Source organism: Vombatus ursinus, unplaced genomic scaffold (genome assembly GCF_900497805.2).
Source record: "Vombatus ursinus unplaced genomic scaffold, bare-nosed wombat genome assembly UNPS02004704.1, whole genome shotgun sequence".
In the NCBI taxonomy this organism is placed as follows: Eukaryota; Metazoa; Chordata; class Mammalia; order Diprotodontia; family Vombatidae; genus Vombatus; species Vombatus ursinus.
In genome coordinates, this window is record NW_020944482.1 from 26,066 (window position 1) to 51,861 (window position 25,796).

Consider the following 25,796-nt stretch of genomic DNA (forward strand, 5'->3'; position numbering starts at 1 on the left):
TGCAGAGCAAATACCAAATGGAAAGGTAAAGAATTTTTTTGCTGACTAGAGAAAAGGTAGACTTACAGGATTGATTAAGCAGCATTATGCTCCTGGGCCAACATGCTTATTTTCCTATTAAAAGCAGGGACCAAGAGTGTGGAAAATCAGGAGGTCACATTAATGCCCTTTCTCTGCTAAGCTGTAAAAAAAGTCTCACATTAGGAGGAGAATATCATAGGTTGGAAGGAAACAGACCCCTAGGATTTTTGATACAAAGTTGATGAGAGATGTTAAAGCTATGGTTTAACTCCAAAAATTGTGCAATTGGTTTTACTTAGGTCTATAGGAATGAGAACAGGTGAAGATCAATGAGAAAGTTACTACCTTTTATAACATTATTATATATTTTTCAAATTGTATATCTTGTATAGTGTTCTTTAAAGTTTGGGGTCCACTGTTTCAATAGTTATATTAAAAATAGCATGGAATGGTGGATAAAAGCCAGCCTGAAAGACAAGAACACCTAGGTTCAAGTCATGCTTCTGACACATAATGGTGGTATGATTCTAGAATGTCACTTAACGTCTCAGTGTTCTAACTACTGCAACAGTTGCAGTAAGGAGACTGACCTGAATTGGTAGTATTTCTTCACCTATGAGTTCTCTATATCAATGAAAACAAAAGTGTAAAACTTAACCCTATTGTAACAATAATAATTTAACAGAAAAGCATACTATTTGGTCTTAATCATCTCAAAAAGGGACCAGGATATGATGATCTAGAATAGACCATGAAGCCATGAACAAAACACTACCATCAGCTCACTTTAATTAAAGGCCAAGTATGTAAAAGGAAATAAATCACTGCAAAAAAACCTCAATTTTGTGAAGTCCACTATGATGTCACATAGGATATGACTAATATTAGATCCTTAATAAACCAACAAATATTTATTAAGCACCTGTTCATAAAATCATAGAATCTCTGCCTTGGAAGGGACCTTAGAGGTCTTCTAATCCAACCCATATCTGAAAAAGAATCCCCTCTACAACATATCCAACAAGTGGTCATCAAGCCTTTGCTTAAAGATATTTTTTAAGGGAGCCAATTAGACTTTGGTACAGTGCTAATTATTAGTAAGTTTTCTTGAAACCAAGCCTAAATCTACCTCTTGATTTTTTTTTTTATTGCTTTTATATTACTGCCTTTTAAAAAGTCCCAATTTGGGAATTTTCTTCTATTCTATGCTCAGCACTGTTAGAGACCCTTAAGAAGCCTATAAATAATCAGTACAAAGAATTCATAAACAAACATAACTGGCACAGCAGAAATAGATCTCACTTGGCCATAGGAATGATGAGACAACAGTCAGAAGGAAAGATACAATACTTGAATAAAGGAATAAATCTGTTAGTGATTGCAGTATTGACGACAATAACATATCATAGAGAGGAAGCAATAAGAAGCCGAGACTAGGAAAAACAAGGGGTTTGTGAAAATATTGGAGAACTGATATTCTAATTGAAAGTCAGTGTAAAGCACAGCATTAGAAAGCAGACAGATAAGTATATATGAATACCTGAGATCAAGGGGGTAGGATCCAGGTAAACAAGTAAAAATTAAGGCATGCACAGGTACTAATAAAATAACATCAGAACCCCTATAGGTAGGCAGATGGGAACAAAGACACAAAGATCAGGGGCAAAGTGTACAATTAAAAGTTTGGGTGGGAGAGCAGGCAGAGAAGAAACAGGAGATGTACAGGAACCAAAGAAGCAGTAGAAGACAGGCAAAATTATATACATAGATGACACACTGATAAGGAAATCTTGTTTTTGATATACCTATCCCAGCTAGGAGGCTTTTGACATGCTTAATTTTATGGGACTGAAATCCAAGCAATAGGCCTGGTCTTCCTATAAAAGTTAGAAGTAAATGCCATTGGTGGCAAGTATGTCAATGGAAAAATAGGGCAAATTAAGAAAAACTTTTTTCCCCAAATTTTTATATTAACAGTATTATTCTATAGTATGAAGTTGCTGGTGTCGGAGGAGGACTGAGCTATTACCAAAGGCTTTTCCACATTCGTTACACTTATAAGGCTTCTCTCCAGTATGAATCCTATGATGCTGAATAAGGTGTGTGCTCTGGCTAAAGGCTTTCCCACATTCACTGCATTCATAGGGTTTCTCTCCAGTATGAACTCGCTGATGTTTTGTAAGTGATGAGCTTTCAGGAAAAGCCTTCCCACATTCACTACATTCATAGGGTTTCTCTCCAGTATGAATTCTCTGATGTTGAGTAAAGGTTGAGTGTGCAGTGAAGGCTTTCCCACATTCATTGCATTCGTAAGGTTTTTCTCCAGTATGAGTTCTTTGATGTTGAGTTAGATGTGTACTGCGGCTAAAAGCTTTACCACAATCATTACACTTATAGGGTTTCTCTCCAGTATGAATTCTTTGATGTTGAGTGAGGGATGAGAAATCACTAAAGGCTTTCCCACATTCATTACACTTATAAGGTTTTTCTCCAGTATGAATTCTCTGATGTTGAGTAAAGGATGAACAATCACTAAAAGCTTTCCCACATTCATTACATTTATAGGGTTTCTCTCCAGTATGAATTCTCTGATGCTGAGTAAGGGATGAGCTCACAGTGAATGATTTTCCACATTCATTACATTTATAGGGTTTCTCTCCAGTATGAGTTCTTTGATGTTCAATAAGAGATGAGCTCTGGCTGAAGGCTTTCCCACATTCCTTACATTTATAGGGTTTCTCTCCAGTGTGAATTCTCTGATGACGAATAAAGTTTGAGCGGTCACTAAAGATTTTTTCACAGTCATTACACTTGTAAGTTTTCTTCCCTGAACAAATTTTTCGACATTTAACTAATTCCGAATGCTGTTTGAAGGTTGTTCCACATGTGTCAAAACTACTAGATTTCTCACCTATATGAACTCTCTGATGAGTAATAAGTTTTGACTTCAATGTGAAGTTTCTCCTAATATCATTACATTTATCATCTCTTTCTTCAGTGGGCATTATATTTTTGGTGACTGTCAATTGCCTAAAACCTTTCTTCTTGGAAAAGGATTTCTTCTGAATCTTCCCTGCAGGGTTTTGCTCCTGCCTCCCTAATTTGCCCTCACTTTCACACTCTTCTCCAAAAATGGGATCCTGTGTAATGTCCCCTCTGAATTTTTCCATTATTGACCTAGTGAATCTCTTGCTTAAAAGATATTTTGTAATTGTCTTCCTTTCTTGGTCTCCAAATCTGAAAAAAATTTAAAAATGCAAATGTTATCTATTTTGTTTTGAGGGAAAAGAATACTAGGCCAGTAGGAAGAATATTGTATATGTGTACATATACGTATATTAATTTCCAGTATTGAAATTAACACATGCAAGGAAATATGGCTTTTCCAGAGAACTGGAAAATTGGTAAAAATGACATAAAAAGGAAAATGATAGTTGTTAGAAGAGTTCAGGAAGTACTGTTTGTTGGGGGAGCTATTGTCTAGCCATTCAGGAGAGTAATTTAGAACTATAAGCAAAAAGACAGTAAACTATCTATACTCTTTGACCCAGCAATAACACTCCTAGGTCTATGTTCCAAAGAGCTCAGAGAAAGAGAAAAAGGAACCATTTTATAGCAGCTCTTTTTGCTATAACAAAGAATTGGAAACAATGGAAAACATCTATCAATTAGAGAATAGTTTAATATATTATGGTATGTGAAATTAATGGAAAAATATTGCACCATTAAAAATGACAAAAGGGATCTGAGAAGACTCATATATAAAATTATACAGAATAAAGTGAAGAGAACCAGGAGAACAATTTATATGGTAACACTGGAAAAAAAATAACTTTGAAAGCCTTAAAACTCTGATTAATGCAATGACAAAACATGAGTTCAGAAGAACAATGACCACCTACCTCCTGACAGAGTGTAATAGATTGAAGGTATAAAAAAATTTTTTAAAGTACATTTTTGGGCACGGGAAATATGTGGATTTGCTTTGTATGACTGTGCTTATTTATTATAAGGATTATGTTTTTTTTTTTTCATTGGAAGCAGGGATTTTCAGGGTAGGGGAAAGTTAATGATAGTATTGCCAATAAAAAAAAAAGAGGGTCAATGAAGCATTTCTTTTTTCCCACAGAGGAGAACATTCAGAAGGCAACAGAGACAAGCAAGAGAGCTTTGAAAGTAACACACAGAATGCATTTTATACTTTTTTTATACCCCTGCTGGTGGGTCTTCCTAACTTAAGTCTCTTCACTCCAATCCATACTCCATTCAACCACCAAAGTGGTTTTCTTAAATTAAGGTCTGACCACGTCACCCTTCTATTCAATAAACTCCAGTGGCACTCTATCACCCTCAGGATATAAAATGCTCTGTTTGGCATTCAAAGCCCTTTAAATCTAGCCCCCTCCTATCTTAGAAAGGGAGAAGACTAGAAAAAAGACTAGAAGTCTTCTTACATCTTACTCTACACCATAACCTAGTAATACTGGCCTCCTTGCTATTCCTCAAACAAGATACTCCTTCTCTCAGCTCTAAGCATTTTCTCTTCTCTGGTGGTCTCCTGGGCCTGGACTGTTCTCCCTCCTCAACTCCAACTATGGCTTTCTTTTAGTCCCAACTGAAATCTCATATTTTGCTTGAAGTCTTTCCTAACCCCTTTTAATTCTAGTGCCTGTTAATTATTATTGCTTTCATTAATTATTTCCTACTTATCTTGTATATAGCTTGCCTTGTATATATTCATTTGTATGTTGTTTTCCCCATTAGAATATAAGCTCCTTATGGGCAAGGACTGGTTTTGGCTTCTTTTTGTATCCCCAGCACTTAGTACAGTACCTTATGCATAGTAGATGTTTAACAAATGTTTATTGGTATTATAATTTTTTAAAGTAAGCTGTATATAATAGAAATTCATAACTTCACACATAATCCTCTTTTTCTGTTTTTACTTTCCATTTTCATTTTTTGCATGTTAAGTTCAGAGTAGATATATAACACACACATCTGTGTGTATTTGTTTTTGTTGTTCAGTCCTGTCCAACTCTACAAGAATTTATAGACTTTTTCCATGGGGTTTTCTTGGCAAAGATACTGGAGTACTTTGCCATTTCCTTCTCCATTGTGTCCCCATTTTACAGATAAGGAACATAGATAGGTAAATAAGGGTTAAGTAATTTGCCCAGGGTCACACAGCCAGTAAGTGTCTGAGGCCAGCACTGAACTCAGATCTTCCTGACTCCAGGCCTGGAGCTCTATTCATTGCTCACCTAGTCGCTCCTATTTATGTACACATATATAATATTTTATTTATTATACATACATTATGTAATGTATGTGTATATATGTGTGTGTGTGTGTGTGTGTGTGTGTGCACGTGCGTGCCTTTTGCCACTCCTTAAATCTTCCTAGACCATGTTGTTTGGGTCTCTTGAGAGAATGCTACCTAGGACAAGGTAGCAAAAGGCACTTCGGTACTAAAGGCACTGAGCTGGCAGTATCAGAGATTCAATTCATTATTCACCTCTCCTTCACTTTCCCTTATTTTTCTTTCTCAAAATTGCCACATTGCTTTTGAAAAATCATCAGAGTTGTGCATTGCTAGTATGGATTAATTTTTTTTTAAGATTTTTAAAGGTAGTGCAAGTATCACTCTCATTTTACAAATGAAAAAAGTCAGATACGGATAGGTTAAGTGACTTGTCCATGATAATACAGATAGTAAGACAAAATTTGAATTCAGGTTTTCCGATTCCAGGTCTTACACTCTCTCTCTCTCTCTCTCTCTCTCTCTCTCCCTCTCTCTCTCTCTCTCTGTATATATGTATGTATATACACACATACATACATATATGAATGCACAATGTGTGTATATGTGTGTTATATGTATACACATATATAAACATATGTGGATATAAAATATGATAATGTATATGTACATACACAGATGGGAGCAGCTGGGTGATCCAAAGGATAGAGCACTGGGCTTGCAGTCAGCAGAACCTGAATTCAAATCTGGCCTCAGACACTTGCCAGCTGTGTGACCCTGGGCAAGGCACTTAACCCCTATTTACCTCAGTTTCCTTATTTGTAAAATGAGCTGAAGAAGGAAATGGCAAACCAATCCACTAACTTTACCAAGAAAATCCAAAAAAGGGGTAACAAAGAGTTGGACATGACTGAAAAAACTGGACAACAACAAATTTATATACCATACCTCCCCAACTCAAAGAAAAAAAAAGTACATGTGTAAGCTCATTGAGGTCAGGGGCTATTTCATTTTTCATCTTTGTATCCCCACCACCACCAACACCATAGTCTTATACATAATAGGTGCAAACAAATATTTGTTATGCTGAATTGGTGGAAATATTAGGTAAGGATTACTAATTAATTAGGATTAATAACTGGGAAAGAAAATTCATCTGGGAGAATAGGAAGATGTTAAATTGAAATAAAGTAAATGCAGATGAATTTAAGTTTTAGACAAGGGTTGGAAAAGCAATATAAGAGGGGTGGGTAATGAGGAAAGGAAAAGCACAGTGGCTTTAAAACATCAAATGTGAAGTGAAATACAGGTACCCTTATTCAGAATTAATAAGTCAAAACTAAGGAAAAAGAGAAAATACCGTTCTAGTCTCATTTAACATTAATCACCATTCCAGCAGATCTGAGGAGTACTGAGGAGAATATTTTGATCAAAATTTTAGAGATTCCACTTCTTTAATGATCACTATTAAGTCCTAACCACATGAGATTTCAAGAACACAGTGACCATTTTCTCTTCCTTTGTGCTACTCTTTTGGGGAAGTTATAGAGTCCTAAGAAAATAAAGCTAGAGAATACAAAGCAATGAAAGAGACCAATTTTACCTGTACTAGATAGATGGTTCTATTAACATCAGTAGCTAGAGCTCTCCCCTCTCCTTCCAAATGGAAGATCATATTTGTTCTGGAAATTGGTAATCTCAAATACAGGAAAACAACAACTGTAAAGGTTGAAGTCAAGTCAACAAGCATTTATTAAGTGATTATGATGTGCCAAGCACTGTGTGTGTGTCAAAGGCCTTTTAAAGAAAGGCCAAAACAAAACAAAATAATCCTGCTCTCAAGAAGGTCAAAATCTAATGGGGGAGAAAACATGCAAACAACTACATACAAACAATATATATATATACAGTATAAATTAGAGATAATTTCAGAAAGAAAGTATTGGCATTAAGGGGGAACCAATAAAGACTTCTTTCAGAAAATGATATTTCTAGCTAAAATTTGAAGGAAGCCAGGGAAATTAGGAGGCAAAGATGGGGAGAGAATTCCAGACAAGGGAGACAACTAGTGATAATGAATGGAACTGAGAGATGGAGTGTCTTGTTTGAGTAACAGCAAGGAAGACAGAATCACTGGATTATAGAGTATGTTGAGAGGAAAAGGGTTCAAGAAGACTGGAAAGTTAGAAAGGAGCCAAGTTATAAAGGACTTTAAAAATCAAACATAGGACTTTATATTTGAACCTAGGGATAATGAAGAGTCACAGGAATTTATTAAATGGGAGGGTGATGGGGACTAACATAATCAGCCTGGTGCTTTAAGAAGATCACTTTGATAGCTGAGAAGAGGATGGACTGGAGTAGGGAAAGACTTGAGGCAGGGAGACTTAACAACAGATTACTGCCATAGTTCAAGCATGAAGTGATGAGGGCCTGCATCTGAGTGGTAGCAGTATCAGAGAAGAGAAGGGTATGTATATTAGAGATGCCACAAATGGAGAACTGACCAAACTTGGCAACTACTTCTGTAGTCGTCCAGGTAAGAAAGGATAAAGAGTTGAGAATGACATCTAGGTAGTAAGGCTGAACGAGTGAATGGGAGGATGGTGGGGCCCTCAACTGTTAGTCAATAATCACTTATTAAGCACTTACTATGTGTCAAACACTGTGCTAAGTGCTGGGAATACAATAAGAGATAAAAGATGGTCCCTATTCTCAAGAGGCTCATAATCTAATGGACGAGACAACAAGTAAACAAATATAACCAAACAAGCTATATACAAGATAAACAGGAAATAATTAAAAGAGGGAATATATTAGAATTAAAAGGAATTGGAAAAAGCTTCTTATAGAAAAAGGGATTTTAGCTGAGGCTTAAAGGAAGGCAGAGAAGTCAGTAGTGAGAATTGAGGAGGGTGAGCATTCTAAGCATCTCAGACAGCCAATTAAGAGAAAATTAAGAGAAAATGCCAAGAACAGGGATGTCTAGTTCATGGAACAGCAAAGAGGCCATGTATTGAAGAATACATGGAAGGGAGTAACATATAAGGGCTTTGAATGCCAAACTTATATTTTGTATTTGATTCTAGAGGAGAAAGGGAGTCACTGGAGTTTATTGAGTATGGATAGGGGTGGGGAGTGTGTTGACATAATTAGACCTGCCTTTTAGGCAAATCACTTTGGTGGCTGAATGGAGGACAGATTGGAGTAGAAAGAAAGACATGAGGCAGGCAGACTCAGCAGCAGGCTATTGCCATAGTCCAGATATGAGGTGATGAGGGCCTGTATCAGAATGGTGGCAATATCAGAGGACAGAAGGGGGTATATTTGAGAGATGTTACAAAAGTGAAATTGATAGATCTGTAGATTGGATATAGAGAATGAGAGATAGTGAGGAGTTGAAGTTAGGTTGTAAGTTTGGAGAACTGGGAAGACAGAGTAGCCCTTGACAGTAATAGGGATGGTAGGAGGGAAGGAGGGTATGGGGGACAGATAATTAGTTCAATTTTGGAGATATTGAGTTAGATATGCACTGGACATCCATTTTGAGATGTCTGAAAGTCAGTAGGAGATGAGAGATTGGAGGTCAGTGGAGAAGTTAGGGCAGGATAGGTGGATTTGAGAATCATTAACATAATTAAATCCATGGCAGCTCATGAAATCACCAAGTAAAGGAGTATTACTTAGCAGTAATAGCAAAGTTAAGAAGAGAAGAGAACTTGGGTGGGGGGGGGTGGAGAAGATAATGTGTTCAGTTTTGAATATGTGGATTTTAAGATATCTACAAAACAACTAGTTCAAAGGAACAGCTAGTGCCACAAAACTAGAAGGAGAGAGGTTAGTGTTATATAATTAGATCTGACACTCATTTGCATGAAGATGATATAGAAGCTGAAAGGAACATAAAGCACAACAATATGGAAGAAAAGAAGGCCTAGGACAGAGCCTTGAGGGACACTCACTAAAAGCATGACTTGAATGAAGATCCAACAAAGAAGACAAAGGAGTAGTTAGGTTGGAGAACCAGGAGACAGCAGTGTCATGAAATCTAGAGAGAAGAGAGTATCAAGAAGAAGAGGATAATTGACAGTGTTAAAGGCTGAAGAGAGGTCAAGAAGGATAAAGATTGAGAAAAGACAATTAGATTTGGCAATTAAGAGATCATTGGTAACTATGGAGAGAGCAGTTTCAGTTGAATGATGAGGTTAGAAATCAGAAATCAGAAGTTAAGAAACAAGTGAGAGGAAAGGAAGTGAAGTTGCCACTTTTAGACAGTCTTCCAAGGAAGTTAGCCAAAAAGGGGAAGAGATACAATAGCTAGGTGGGATAAATGATAAGTGAGGGGTTTTTGACATGGGTGTGCTTCTAGGCAGTAGAGAAGGAGCCAACAGACAGAAAGAGATTGAAGATTAGTGAGAGTAGAGATGATAGAGGGACAATCTGCTGGAGAAGACAGATATGTTGAGGATTTTTCCTTGGCAAAACTATCTCCTTCATATGAGACAGGAGACAGTGGCAAAGGGTATCTGAGATGAGGAGGAAAAAAGAGGGAGCTCTCTACAAACAGCCTCAAGGCAACAGTCTCAGTTGTGAGAGTAGGGGGAGGAGAAACTATGCGAGATTTGAAGAAGAATGAAAAAGTCTGGAAAAGTCATTGTGGTAAGTGTGATAGCAAATCAATTAGGGAAGTGTAAAATGACTGCCTACCAGCTGTGAGGGCCCAGTTGAGATTATGTAAAATAAATTTGTAGCAGACTCAGTCAACATGGTTTTATAACTTTCTCTGATGTTGTTCAGTGGCATTTGAGTAGAAATAAAGGCAGTAGATGGTGGGAATAGTTCAAGGTTGAAGCTTGACAGAGTCACAGAATAAGAGGGCACTTCTATGCTCCCCCTCTATCATTTCTGCTTGGAGGTTCACTCAGTCCATATTTATCATACAATCAATTAAAATTCTTATAGCTGTTACCTATTAACCCTTAGGACACTGCAACTCTTCTACCAAGACCAGTGAGTTAAGGGGACGTATATATCCAAAGGGCTGGAAAGTTGTGTCATCAGGAAGGAGCCAGATCTCAATGAGTACAAAATAGATAGAAGCGGTGAGAAAGAAAAAGCTTGAAGACAAAATAGCTCTAAAGTAGGATACTGGGGGTCAGGGGTAGGAGTTCAGAGGGATGGAACAAGGGATGAAGCAGTCAGTGGAAGATGGGTTTGATGGAAATGCGGTTTGAACCATGACAGCCAAGTGTCCAAAACTACTGGGATGTGGATGGGGTGATGAGGTGGGAGTATGTTATTACTAAGGAATAAGGAGTTCAGGCAGGTTATCATCATTGCTAGGAGTTCAGCCTCAGCTCTGGAGTCATTCCAGGGTTTCAGGCCCTGTATTGGAAGGTGTTTCCACAAAGGGGATAGGATCAGGGAAGGCAACTGTTAGAGATGGAACTTCAGAAGGATGAAGAGAATGCAGGGAGGGAGCATGTAGGAATGGAGACAGGATAGGGCTAGTTTCCAAAGCGATTTCATATACATGATCTTATTTTATCCTCACAACAACCACTGACTCCAGTCCCTTAATCTATAGGGAAAATTTCAAAGAGCCATGATAAAAAGGCTCAATGGACTTCTCAACATTCAAGAACTTCTAAAGGAGAGGTTCTTAACTTGGTGTCCCTGAAGGGGTCTGTAAACTTGGATGAGAAAAAAAATTACATCTTTTTTCAATATAATTTACCAGAGGTGTCTGACATAAAAAAAGATTAAAAACTCAAATTCAAAAAAGATCTTGGTCTTATGTACTTGAGAAGGGAGGAGAATTAGGGAGCTAATCTTGCACCAAATTCCATTTATTTGATGTGGGGAGAATCACTCAGAAATGACTATATTCACCAATAATATATTAGAAAGGGCTTTTTGGAAATAGCGAAGGAAGAAAATGAGGAACATTTCCTATGGAGTTCATTTATCAATGGGAATGACAGAATCAAATGAGATAATAATTATAAAGTGCTTAACAGAGTCTAGTACATAGTTTGTGCTTAATAAATGCTTGTTGTTTCCCCCACCCACCTTTTAAATTGAAAATATTTGCAGCTTGCCTTAATTGTAAGTAATGAAATGCATTGTGAGGTACAAGTTCTTAAAATAATAGATTATTGCCTAAGCAATACATTGCATCATTTTGATGCATTGTAAAGATGTTTATATTGATAATCAGCAACCCACCATGCAAATGGAGAATGTTAGTAGGCCAACTAATGGAGTTTTATATCATCTCTCCAATGATTTCATTAGCTCACATAGGTTTAATTATCATCAGTAGAGAAATGACTCCCAAATGTATATATACATCCAGCCCTAATCTCTCTAGTCCAGAAGTTCTGTCCACTGACACCTCAAACTCAGTGTTTCCAAAAAGGACTCCTATTTCCCTCTAAATTTCCTCTTGTCTATGGCCAGGGCACCAACATCCTTCCAATAACCTCATTTTGATCTTTGATCCTTCCCTATTCCCCATCTCCACCTCCCTTCCCCATCTAATTTCCAATCAGATACTAAGTCTGGTTGATTATACCACCACAATACCTCCTACTCTTCCTCTTCTCCCCATGTGCTTTGCTACCATTGTATTCCAGGCGTTCATACTACTCTTATTTGACTAATTCATTTCCCTGCTTCTTATCTCTCCCAGTTCTAATTCACCATCCACAACTGTCACTTTTGGAAAGAACAGGTTTAAGCATACTACTCCCCTACTCAAAAACCTTCAAAAGGTCCCTATTGCCACTAGGAAAACAGCTTCAAATTTAAGGCCCTCTACAACGAATCTCCAACCTACCTTTTCAGTTTGATTTCACAATATTCACCTTAATACATTTTATGTTCCAGCTTTTTCCCTGAACTCAAAAATGCCACTTCCCACACCTGAAGATTTCACAAATCATTCTTCATGGCTGAAATATACTCCCTCCTCAGTTTTGCCTTTCAGAGTTCCTATTTTCCTTCAAGAAAAAGTTTAGGTGTCAACTCCTGTGAAGCTTTCCCTGAATCCCTCCTACCCTGCTTATTAGTGCTCTCTCAGGCTTCATATATTCCTAGGCTCATTCTTTGATCTTTCAGTTGCCCTCTATACTCCTTATCTTGCATTATCTTTCACTCTCTTGCATCTATTAAAAGATATATCCCTCAAGGAGTATAAATTCCCTGAGGAGGGGACTATTATGGTTTGTTTTTGTTTTTGCTTTTTTGTCTTTCCATCCTCAGAACCTAGTTCTTGTTAAAAGTGCTTGTTAATAAGTGGGTTTTTTTTTAATTGAATGAGATAAGTAGCATAAACATTATTATTTATTTGTTAATATCCTCATCTCACAAATCAAGAAACATTAATAGAGCTTAAATGACTTGTACATAATAATACCTCCACTTTGTGGCAGCAACAGGATTAAAACCAGTCTGACATTCTTTTACTACATACCACAATATCGAATTATAGAAGCACATAATGTTAAGCAAGGTACCCAGATTCTTTTTCCTCCTGTATTTGTCACTAACTGGCAGCCTAACCATTGAAAATTCATTTCTCCCACTTTATTACCCAGTTTCCTAATTATAAAAAATAAAAAATTATAAAATGTATATAATTATAAAATTATAAAATAATTACAAAATTATAAAAGGCTATGTTTATTTTTTGTATTGTTTTCTGCTCTCCAAAGATGGTATACTTGACCTAGGACTGTATGCTTTTTGATAAAATTTGGTTTCTGGATGACTTGGAAAATTATCTTCATGTCCAAGGTTGGCATTCCTTCAGCAAAAGCCTCATTAAAGGGGGCAGCAAGGTGGCGCAGTGGATAGAGCGCTAGCCATGTAGTCAGGAGGACTTGAGTTCAAATATGGTATCAGACCAGATACTTGACACTTACTAGCTGTGTGACCCTGGGCAAGTCACTTAAACCCAATTGCCTTGCCAAAGAAAAAGCCTCATTAAAGGTTCAAATCTGTATCCACCGCAGGGAATGTGCATTTTCACACTAACTAAACACTCAGCTAAACGTTACTGACAGCAGAGACACATCAGTAGTAGTAGGAGGGCCGTGACAGATTCAGTTACACAATCAGACCTCAGGGGGCTCAAAAACACCAAGGCACTCAGTAAGCACTGGCATGGTTTCATGGAAAGAGCACGGGTACTTGGTGTAAGGAGATCTAGCTTCCCGACCTGGTTCTGCCATTTACCAGCTGTGTGACCTATTTCCAGTCATTTTATCTCTCAGTTTCTTCATCTGTAAAATGAGGGTTGTACTGAAGAATATCAAGAGTGCCTTCCAGTGGTCACGTTCTGTGTGACAGGGAGGACTCAGTAAAGTTTGCCGGCGGAAGCTTCCCTCCAACTCTCCAGCCCCTTCCGCGTTCCGGATCCTGCCCCCGCTCAAGTGACAAATGACAAACAGTCCCAGCTCAGAGGTTCTCCCTCTCACCACCCCCTCCCCACACACTGTTACTCAAGCAAAAAACAAGCCTCCGGCTACAGATTCTCCGCCTGCGTGGTATTAAAATGTCCCACCTCCTCGACAGAAAGAAGCCCAGGTAACTAGAGTCCGAGTCAGTAAATACCTGGAGATAGGATCCCAGGACGGATGTCCTACACCGAACCAAGGCGTCCAGAAATGGTGACGGAGCTGCGCACGCATCCCTAGCCTCCCTTCAGAAGGTCTCCTGCAAAGGCGGGGCCTTGGCACTAAGCTTCCCCAAAATTTTAGGGCTCATGTTGCTTCCGTTAGGCAGCTCAACAGCGACCTTCTTCCCCTGAAGTCGCGATACCCTCTCCCACTCCGGCATTTGCACATTTCTCCTCCACCTTTCCCTGCACCCCCTACCCCCTACCCCGGCAGGCATCCTATACCTACCTCTCAGTAGGCCCAACCACAAACGGAGCCCCTTAGAAAAAGCTCCGCTCGATCGCCATCGCGCATGTCATTGGAGGAGGAGCAAGGACACTGCTGAAAGCTAGATCTGTCCAGAGCTTTTTGCGACCCTTTACCGCCTGAAAGGCTCTTCCTGCCCAGCACATAATTTGCCTGTCACCACAAACGCAGTTTACGTATTTCCTTTTAAACTTTAATATCCTTTTTTTATTATAAACTTGACAGAAAATAATAAATACGAATATTTCCATATACAGAGAAGAGAAAAAGAACTGTAATTTTTTATTTAGTACACATTTTTTTAAGAGGAATATTTTGGTGGTTTGGGATCAGCTAACCAGGAATATGAATACATCTCAATTGTGCATGTCATCTTTACAAAAACTGGTCATGTATGAGGACATAAAAATCTCAAACATTCAGAAAAACAGAAATATATTAAGCCCATCCTTTACTGACCGTAATGAAATAAAATATATTCAGTAAAGGGCCATTGAAGAAGGCATTCAAAATCAATTGGAGACAATTTAACTTAAACCTAAAAAACTAGTGCATCGAAGAACGAGTCATAGAAACAATAGACAATTTCACTTCCCTGCCCTAAAAAAAAATGACAACAGTGAGTCAACAAATCAAAATTTGTGAGTGTCAGTAAAGCAGTCCTTAGGGGAAATTTCATGTTTTTCATCAACAGAAGAGAGAAAGAATAGATCGACTAATTATTTATGGAACTAAACGTAGCAAGTATACCCGTAGTATCCAGAACCAGGCAGGTTGAAGGCCTATCTATCTCTTTTCTACTTTCGCTAACTAGATGTGTGTCTCCCCCCTCCACCCCCATACACACACACACTTTTAGATGCCATTGACTAGTAATTCTGTTCTATTTAACCATTTGATATTTGGTACTTTTTTTTTTAGAAAAGAATATTTACTTTAAAGATATAACGTGGAAAAACTACAAACATTTTCTCTCAACATGTTAAGGGCCTATTCCACCTTGTCTAGAGGAGGAGGGAGGGGCTCAAAACTTAGCTCTGTCCTTACACAGCATTGATCTTAGCAAATTTATACCCAAAGTCAGCATCTTTGCTCCAAAGTCCTTGTCTCATCTACTGCTGGGCTGGGATCCAAAAAGTTACTCTTTATTCTTCAGGCCATCAATGGTGCACTGAGTCTAGAGCCCAGACCCTGGAATACCAGGATGCTGAGGCACCCTCTGGAACTTCTGAATTCACAAAGTTGAAGAGGCCTTTCCTTTATAATATGTTCTCTTACTAGACAACATGTATGAGTCACCAAGATTCTCAAAGAGTGAACAAGGCAAAAGGAGAGGTGACTAAAAAGGACTTTTCAAATTCTTCTTTGGCCAGTCAAATAGCTTCCTCTTTAACACAGAGTTAGTTGACCATGGCCAATTATAGAATGTCCATGCATGCTCCACAATTTCTTCAAGGCACTTCCCTTATACATCATCATGCCTCTTCCAGAAGTAAGCTCCCTGTCTCAGGTGCTATATGCTTGCATTTGACCTCCATAAACATGTATAGGTGTATTTTTATATATACCTATACATATACATATATACCTACATATATAAACTACACATATGTGCATATATATGTATACCTACATATAATGCACATATATGTGTCTATGTGTATATGTATATATAATGGCAAGAGAATTTCTGGCTCAAGCCTCTTGCTGCCCCTGTGATAAGAGAAAGACTTTGGATGGCAAAGAAACTCTAACTCAGATTACATTCCAACCCTATCTTCTTATAAAAGAAGAAGACACTTTAGTCTCTATTTTGAGCTTACAAATACTGTTTCTGGAAGCTAAAAAGTCACAACACCTTCAAAATCAAGGGTAAGAAAGAAGCCACAGCTTCTGCTTTGACTAGCTAGCAGTTATCTTTATCTTCCCCTTTCTGCTACTTGTTTTCAGACATGTGTACCCTTATCTTCCCTTCCTGCTTTTTGTAAAATTTCATTGTTCTATGCTGCTTATGCATTCATATTCTATATAAGGTAGCTGAAGCTGATGCTCTAGGTTTTCCAACTTTCCATACAGATAAGCCTGCACTCTGAGCATAAATAAATATGCATATAACTATATCGGTATGTTGATTTGGTGATAGGCAGTAGTTCTTAATCAATGGACCTCTTGGATAATTTTTGTCTCAGCATACCTATGTGTGTATATATATATATATATTTGTATATATGTGTATACACACATGTACATACATACACATGTATATATGTATGCATATGTGTGTTTTCATATATACACACACACATATATTCTTTGTTGTGTGGGAATCATTTGTATAAATTAATTAAATAACCTCACTCCACCTAAAGTAAGTGATATGATAGAAGATATTAGACTATGATATATTTCTCATGTGTTGATTATTATTTATTTTATATATATATGTATTATACTTATAAAATATTTAGAGCCTGTATCAGACCAGGAGCTAATTTACCGTCAAAAAGTTTTAAGTATCTAGTGGAAGAAAGGAGAAACAGCCACCGCTAAAAAGTATTCACTTGTCATAGGGAAAGGAGAGGACTTCAGTCTCAGCCTAGATCTATTCCTCCTCCTCCCCTGCCCCTTGGCTAGAGAAGGATACTGTAAGCCTCAAAGAACCTGGAAGATTTGGGACTTCTCATTGGCACCCTAGCATCATATCTGAATTAGCAGCAGCTGGTGAGCACAATGAAGAAAGTAGATTCAAGGCTTTATAAAGAGCCCGGAAAAAAAAAAAACTACACCCTACTTAAAAGGAACACTGGGCTACTCTGTTTCTTTGCTTCTCTATGTTGTGTATCTAATCTGTTCCATTGATCAAACTATTTTAATAAGCTTTTATTGATATTTTGTTTCTTGTATAACCATAGTTATCCCATGTATTTCTTCCTTCCCCTTCCAGAGGGGCATCCCATATGACAAATAGTATTTTTAGAGAGGAAAAAAAGTCAGCACAACTGGTTGATACATTGAGAAAGTCCAAAAACATATGCAATGAGAGGTGTGGACCTCTCATTCCACAAAGTAATGGGTTGTGGACGTCTTCGCTTATTTCTTCACTTGCATCCTGCTAGATTTTATAATTTTGCTGTATTCACTTTTGATTTGTGTGTGTGAGAGTGTGTGTGTGTGTGTGTGTGTGAGAGAGTGTGTGTGTGTGTGTGTGTGTGTGTGTGTAGTTGTTCTTTCCATTTATGTTGCTGTAGTGGCACAGTAGATAGAGTGCCAGGCCTGAGGTTAGAAAGACTCATCTTCTTGAGTTCAAATCTGGCCTCAGACACTTACTAGCTGTGTGACCTTGGGCAAGTCACTTAACTCTGTTTGCCTCAGTTCTTCATCTGTAAAATGAGCTGGAGAAGGAAATGACAAACCAGTCCAGTATCTTTGCCAAAGATTCCCAAAGCTGGTCACGAAGAGCGGGACACAACTAAAATGACTGAATGACAAAATGTTATTCTGCACATTGTTTTCTTACAAACATTCTGCATCAATTCATGTATATCTTTCCATGCTTTCCTGCATTCATCACATATAATGTCTTTTTTTCCCACTTAATGTATTTTATTTTCTTCAATTACATGTAAAGATAGTTTTCAACATTTACTTCAAAATCTTATGATTTTCAATTCTAAATCTTTTTCTTCTCTCTCCCTTCTCTAGGACAGCAAGCAATCTGATATAGGCTATACCTGTACAATCATATTAAAAATGTTTATTCTCATATCATTCTTAAAGTACAATAATATTCCATTACATTCATACGCCACAATTGTTTAGCCATTCCCCAACTGAGGACCAGTTGATGCCCAACTTGGGCATCATTCCTACTTCCTTTCATTATTTCATTATTTCCCTTGATATTCTAGATCTTTGGTTTTCTAGATTAATTTTGTTAATATTTTTATCAAATTCTACAAAGGATCTCCTTGGTAATTTGATTGGTATAGCATAAACATGTAAATTAACCTAGGCAGTATTATTCCAGTTCTTTGTTATCATAAAAAGTGCTGCTATAAATATTTTGGTGTATATGGGAACTTGATTCTTATAAATGGCTTTCTTGAGGTATAAGTTTAGTAATAGAGCCTCTGGTTTAAAGCATATGGACATTTTAGTCACTATATTTGCCTAATTCCAAATTGCTTTCTAAAATAGTTGTACCATTTCACAGTTCCACTAAAAATCTATTAGTGTGCTCATCATTCCACAAACTATTCCACAATGCTATTGTCATATTTTGGGTAATTTTTGCCATTTTGCAGTGTGTAAGGTGAAACTTCAGGGTTCTTTTGATTTATATTTCTCTTATTACTAGTCATTTGGAGTATTCTTTCATGTGGTTGTTAATACTTTGCAATTCTTTAAAGAAATTTTTATTCATATCCTTTTACCACTTACATATTGGAAAATAGCTATTAGTCATATATTTATTAAATATATACATCTAGGGTCATCTCCAGTTGTCCTGACCTATGTCTTGCACTGCACTCAAATTATTCTGGAGGAGAGAGAGTTAGGCTGATGACTTTGCACAGTTCTGCCTCACTGAAATCCAATTCACTTTGAAGTCAAGACATCATCCTCCTGGTTCTCTTCAAGAATGGATGAATAACAACCACCATAAACAATGTCATATTATATCATATCATATCATATCATATCATATCATATCACACACACACACACACACACACACACACACACATACACACACACATCTTGGATATAAAACCCTTATCAGAGAAATTTGATACAAAGTTGTTGACTTGTTTCCCATTTGGCCATTTCCGTTTTTATCCTACATATATTAATTTTATCTGTCCAGGAGCTTTTCAGTTTCATGTAATTAGTTTTCTTTTTTATTTTCTCTATTGTTTGGTTAAGAATATATCTTGGAGAGATGGAGCCAAGATGGCAGAGTAAAATCAGTTAGTTGCTTGAGCTCTCTCCTAAACCCCTCCACATATCTGTTAAAATGACTCTAAATAAATTCTAGAGCACCAGAACCCACAAAAAGACAGAATGAAACAAATTTCCAGTCCAAGACAACCTGGCTGGTTGATGGGAAAGGTCTGTTGTGCTGGGTTGGGAGAGGAGCACAGTTCAGCATGGGCAACACAGGTAATGACATGGCCCCAAGAAAACTTAGAGCAGGCCTGAAGGGATTGAATCATGGGCAGCTGTGGGGGTTTCCAGACTTCTCAACCCACAAATGCCAAAGACAACTTAGAAGGTCAGTAGGAAAGGTCTGTCAGACTGTGGTGAGAGAGAAGCACAGTCCATCCCCAGCTTCAGAATGGTGGCAGGGGAAGCTGCTGCCAGAGCCCACAAATGATGAGGGGATTGAGTGGCTGATCAGAGGGGGATTACAGGGATCTCTTTGCTGGTGCTAAGACAGTATTCTTGTGTTTTGCCCATGTTTGCATCTGGGTCCCAGTCCTGGGTGGTGGTCCTGGGGCGAAGAGAAATGCTGGCGTGGTGGAGCTTCTGGTGGCAGTGGAGAGGGAATCCTCCTCACAGTTCTAAGACAGAAAAGAGTGCTTGTGGTCATTCATAGACCAGAACCTAGTCCAGGAAAGGAGTAAACACCTCACCCTTGATCATACCACCCTGGAAGAACTGAAAATTTACAGATCCCTAGAAGTATTTCTGAAAACAGCTGCACAAAACCCCCAAAGCTTGGGACAGTACATTCTCCACATTGGAAGCAGACCTCTACCTTAACAAAGAGTTTAAAACTCAAGTAATTGTCTGGGAACATGAGCAAACAGCGCAAAAAAAAAAAACTCAGAACATGGAATCTTACTTTGGGTGACAAAGAAGATCAAAACATACAACCAGAAGAAGACATCCAACACCTCCAAGAAAAATATGAATTAGTCCCAGGCCATGGAAGAGCTCAAAAAGGATTTTGAGAAGCAAGTAAGAGAAGTAGAAGAAAAATTGGGAAGAGAAATGAGAGTGATGCAATAAAATCATGAAAAACAAGTCAACAGCTTGCTAAAGGAGACCCAAAAAAATACTGAAGAAAATAACACCTTAAAAAACAGACTAACTCAAATGGCAAAAGAGGTCCAAAAAGCCAAGGAGGAGAAGAATGCCTTAAAAAGCAGAATTGGCCAAATGGAAAAGGAGGTCCAAAAGCTCATTGAAGAAAATAATTTCTTGAAAATTAGAATGGAGAAAATGGAACAACTTTATGATAAAAAAAAAGAGCCTAGACATCATCTTTCAAGAAATTACCAAGGAAAACTGCCCTGCCCTGATATTCTAGAACCAGAGGATAAAATAGAAATGGAAAGAATACACCAATCACCTGAAAGAGATCCCAAAAGGAAAACTCACAGGAATGTTATAGCCAAATTCCAGAATTCCCAGGTCAAGGAGAAAATATTGTAAGCAGCCAGAAAGAAACAATTCAAGTATTGTGGAAACACCATTAGGATAACACAAGATTTAGCAGCTTCTACATTAAGGGATCTGAGGCCCTGGATTATGATATTCCAGAGGTCAAAGGAGCTAAGATTAAAACCAAAGATCACCTACACAGAAAAACTGAGTAGAATCCTTCAGGGGGAAAAATGGATATTCAGTCAAATAGAGGACTTTCAAGCATTCTTGATGAAAAGACCAGAGCTGAATAGAAAATTTGACTTTCAAATTCAAGACTCAAGAGAAGTATGAAAAGGTAAACAGGAAAGAGAAATCAGAGAAATCATAAGAAACTTATTAAAGTTGAACTGTTTACATTCCTACATGGAAAGATGATATTTCTAATTCATGAGATCTTTCTCAGTATTAGGGTAGTTGAAAGTAATATATATACATATAGTCAGAGGGCACAGGGTGAGTTGAATATGAAGGGATGATATCTAAAAAATAAAATTAAGGGGTGAGAGAGGATTGTGCTGAGAGAAGGAGAAAAGGAGAGGTAGAATGGGGTAAATTATCTCATGTAATAGAAGCAAGAAAAAGCTTTTACAGTGGAGGGGAAGAGGAGGGAAGTGAGAGGGAATGATTGAATATTACTCTCATCAGATTTGGCTTAAGGAGGGAATAACATACACACTCAATTGAGTTTGGAAATCTAAAATAGGGGGGAAGGGGGTATAAGAGGGAGGTGTAATAGAAGGGAGGGCAGATTGGGAAAGGTGGTAACCAGAAGCAAACACTTTTGAGGAAGGACAAGGTCAAAAGAGAGAAGAGAATAAACGGGGAATGGGATAGGATAGAGGGAAATATAGTTAGTGTTTCACAACATGACTATTATGAAAGTATTTTGCCTAACTACACATGTATAACCCATATCGAATTGCTTGCCCTCTCAATGACGGTGGGTGGGGAGGGAGGAAGGGAGAGAATTTGGAACTCAAAGTTTTAAAAATGAATGTTAAAAATTGTTTTTATTTGCAATTGGGAAATAAGATATACAGATAATGGCGTATAGAAATCTATCCTACTCCACAGGAAAATAGAAGGGGAAAGGCATAACAGAAGGGAGGAGTGACAGAAGGTAGGGAAGATTGGAGGAAGGAGTATTCAGAATGCATGTCATCTTGGGGTGAGGAGCGGAGAGATGGGGAGAAAATTTGGAACTCAAAATTTTGTGGAAGTCAATGTTTAAAACTAAAAATTAATTAATTAATTTTGGAAAAGAATATATCTCTTACCCAAAGCTATGAAAGGTATACGATCAGTTTTTCTTCTAACTTTTTTATAGTATGATCTTTAATATTTTTAAACCTTAATATTAAAGGTTTCAAAACCATTTTGAATGTGTTGTGAAATATGGTAAAAAAAAAAAAGTGTTGGTCTAAGCATAATTTCTGCCAGACTACTTTCTAATTTTCCCAGCAGTTTTATGAAAGATGGAGTATTTTTCTAGAATTTATGTTTTCCACTTTATCAAATACTGAGTTCTGTTATTTCTGATTCTCCTCTGTCTAATCTGGTCCATCGATTTATCTCTATTTTTTAACCAATACTAGATGGTTTTGTTGACTGCTGTTTTATAATGTAGTTTGAGGTCTGGAAGTGCTCTTTCCCCCATCATTCCTGGTACTTCTCATGATCTCCCTTGATATTCTAGATCTTTTTACTTTTCCAAATGAATTTTGTTATTATTTTATCAAGTTCCATAAAATATTCCCTTGGTAATTTGATTGGCATAACATTAAAACTGCAAATTAACTTTGGTAGTATTGTCATTTTATTATAATGACAAGATCTAAGCATGAACACATTCATCCAGCTATTTGTTTGTTTGTTTCTTTTTTAATTTCTTTAAGGAGCACTTTGTAATTAAATCTATACAAGTCTTTTATGTAGTCTGGTTCCCAGATTTTTTTATGTGTTATGTGTTATTTAGAATTTTGGAAGTGATTTGAAATAAGATTTCCCTTTCTATTATTGTTTCTTGGGTTTTGTTATTATTATATAGAAATGCTATTGATTTTTGAGGGTTTATTTTGTAGCCTGCAACTTTGCTAAATCTATTGTCTCAATTTGTATCTTTGTTGATTTCCTAGGATTTTTCAGTTATACCATAGCAACAATCCCTCCTTCCATCTTGTTATTAGGGGAAGGTCATTGGTGGTGTCTGCCTCTACGGCTAGTTAGTGCCACAGCAGTACCAGACCAGACTTTCTTGGAGGACAACCAGTGTTTCAGAGATAACAGACCAGACTCCCTGGAATCCACCTTCACCCTTCAAGGATAACAGATTCCTTCTAATTGTACAAGGGCAGCTAGTGGTACAGAGATAACAGTGATTTTTTTGGGAAGCAACTTTTAAACTTAACTCAGAGAGGAAAACTGAATGTCTGAATTCATGAACTTCTGACCTTTACTTAGAGGCAAAGAAACACTTCTCAGGGAGCTACAGAACAGAATCAATTACAGAACCATTTACAGAACAAAAACATACACAAAATAAAAGTAGCAGGATGAAAACAAACTTATGATACATCAAGTGAATCCCAAAAAAGCAAGGGTTCCAATTTTTTTCAGGAATTCCATCTTCCCCCACTTCTAAGGTAGGATGAGTAGACTTTTCAAGTAAAATATCTCCCAAACCACACACAACTCGAGATCCCTATCTCCATTCGCATACCATCTCTCTTCACTCATAGTAACATTCATCAAGGAATTCCCTCCCACCACCAAAGCAATCATCCTTTTTTACCCTACCTTTTCAAACCTCCTCCTGCCCCCAACCACTTCCTTACATAATTTTCTCTTATTCAGGCCACAGGGGTCACCTTTCCCCCTTGTTTGACCCCAATACCTCAAATATTTTCCTCCATCCCCTTGATCTCCTCCTTCTTTCATTTACCCTCCCATTTTGTAATGTAGTCCCTCCCCCTTCAAATATTGATTCACCAGTAGATAGAGTATCATCAGGTTCTGTCCATAATGCTCTAAGTCTGTCTCTTCACTGTCATTTCCACTGAATGTGTTGTTTCCTAGTGGAGTCTTCAAAAGAAATGTCTTTCTGTCGCTGTTGCTATCTTTGGTTATTGCGGTTATTCACTCCTCCTGTATTTCTGTTGTCTAGGATGTTTGAGAAGCAACTAATTTCTTCAGGTATGGTTTTCTTTCTAAAAATATTTCAAAAACTTATTTATTATTGAACATCTTTTTTCATTTATTATTTTAACATTTATGGCTAAGCTTAGATTTGCAAGGTAGGTCACTTTGGGCTGTATCCTGAGCTCCATTGCTCTTCAGGACACAGTATTCCATTCTTTCCTATGTTTTATGATGTATACAAAAGAGTCTTGTGTTTAAATCTCCTTTCCTTTGTGCTTGAAAATCTTCCTCCTGATTGCATGCAGAACTTGTATTTTAGTTGAAATGTTCGATTTAACTACTACATATCTTGCACTTTGCAACCTTGGGGTTTTTTTCTGGAAATGATCTAGGAATTCTTTCAGCTGGCATTTCATTTTTTATGTTCAGAAGTTTTGTGCAGATCTCTTCTATTGTATCCTGCATTATTAAGTGTTGAGGGTTTTGTTTTGTTTTGTTTTTTGACCAGTCATGTCCTTCTGGGAAGCCTACTATGCTAAAGTTATCTCTACTCATCCTGTCTGTGATATCAGTATCATACTATGCTTGTATGGTGAGCATATTTTATTTTAATGTTACGGGGGGTTTTTTTGCTTCTCTTCTTCTAAATTGTCTTTCACTTCTATATTTGCATTCCCAATTTATTGCTCTCTTCTTTGTTTCTTTGGTGAGACTTGCCATTGCAGATTCCAATTTTTCTATTCTGCCCATTGTTTTCATTGTGTAGGCCATAAGTTCTGCTCTCCTATTCTCATTTCTCTTTTAAACCACTCAGGAACAGTGTGTGTAGTTCCATATTTTCCTCACATTTTACATAGTCCTTTGTCTCATCAAGTGTTACGTCATTTTATTTTGTTTTTTTGCAGTATTTAATCATAGATGCCTAAATTCATTTACTAGATCTGAAGGCCACATTTTCTTTGCTTGTTAATGTTTTCCCTGTTGATTTACCTGTTTGTATTTAAGGTCTTTGAGTTTTATTCTTCCTGAGATAGTTGGTAATTCAAGTCTTTTTCACCTTGATTTTGGCTTATTGGTCACTTTCTGATTCTGTCCTTATGATGGCAATTTCTTAGGGGACTGGATCTCAAAGCATCTCAGCTTCCTCCTAAGATGGACTAGTGAACATTCCATGGTTCACTAGCCTAGTTCTTTGCCACAAGTAACTTTTGGGGGGACATAGTTGGTCCTAGGTGGATGCTAAGCTCTTTCCCTCAGGTTTAATGCAATGCCACACAACCCCCCACCCACCCACACATTGTGTTTTGTCCCAGTAACCTCTCCCATTCCCTCTATTCTTCAGTTCTCTGGCCCAGCACCAGCACCTCTTTGCTGCTGGTATAGAGTTGTCAGCTCCAGCACAGTAGCTCAGAATTTTGTAATGCTACTGCTATGCTGTCTGGCTGTCATAACCTCAGTAGACTTTAACAACCTGGAGCAGCATCCATGACAACAGAAAGAGGGAGAGGAAATCCAGATGTGGGGTTAGGTTTTACTGGGAAGTTCTGTGGGTCAGCTAGTGCTGTCTCATTGCCATTAGCATGAGGTATGGGGGAGAGGTGGTGAGTGAGCTTAGTTTAAACATTAATTTGTGCACTTTTAAAAATTTTCATTGTAGACCACCTGAGACCATTTTTGGTATGGAAACAGCTGAAATTTCTTTATCTTTGGTGTATGATTTCTGTTTTGGACATGTTTATGAGGTTGAGAGGATCAGAGAAAATGTTTAGTTTTCCATCTGGTTTATCACATGATCCAGAAAAAAAAAGCAATCTTTGCAGAAACAAAGGGAGACATTTCAAAAAAGTGGTAAATAACTAAATTGCTCATGGTTGGACCAGGCTAATATAAAATGGCAATGATACCAAAATTAGATTATAAATTCAATATCATATTAATTAAACTTCCAATGGATTACTTTATAAAAGTATAACAAAGATCTAGAATTCTAAGAGGAGCCAAGATGGTGG

At 37.5% G+C, this 25,796-nt stretch overlaps 1 protein-coding gene across 2 annotated transcripts; it reads right to left on the reverse strand.

The window, feature by feature from the left end:
* Positions 1-1,009: 1,009 nt before the first annotated feature.
* On the reverse strand, positions 1,010-14,283 carry LOC114027125 (zinc finger protein 501-like). 2 transcript variants are annotated; one of them, XM_027841001.1, is made up of 2 exons: positions 14,197-14,283; positions 1,010-3,258 (listed from the first exon to the last, which is right to left on the reverse strand). In XM_027841001.1, the coding sequence occupies exon 2, from the start codon at positions 3,189-3,191 to the stop codon at positions 2,001-2,003; it is 1,191 nt and encodes a 396-aa protein (XP_027696802.1). In that variant the 5' UTR covers positions 3,192-3,258; positions 14,197-14,283; the 3' UTR covers positions 1,010-2,000. The 2 variants fall into 2 exon arrangements, with proteins under 2 accessions (XP_027696802.1, XP_027696794.1); XM_027840993.1 differs by lacking the exon at positions 14,197-14,283 and adding an exon at positions 13,904-14,111.
* Positions 14,284-25,796: the final 11,513 nt, after the last annotated feature.

What these genes read in the sequence shown, in the direction of transcription:
- LOC114027125 (XM_027840993.1), bottom strand. Translation starts at nt 13,980, where the DNA reads ATGCGTGCGCAGCTCCGTCACCATTTCTGGACGCCTTGGTTCGGTGTA. An exon ending in TCCTGGGATCCTATCTCCAG is followed by an intron (nt 3,259 to 13,903) that starts GTATTTACTGAC and finishes AATTTTTTTCAG; the next exon opens with ATTTGGAGACCAAGAAAGGA.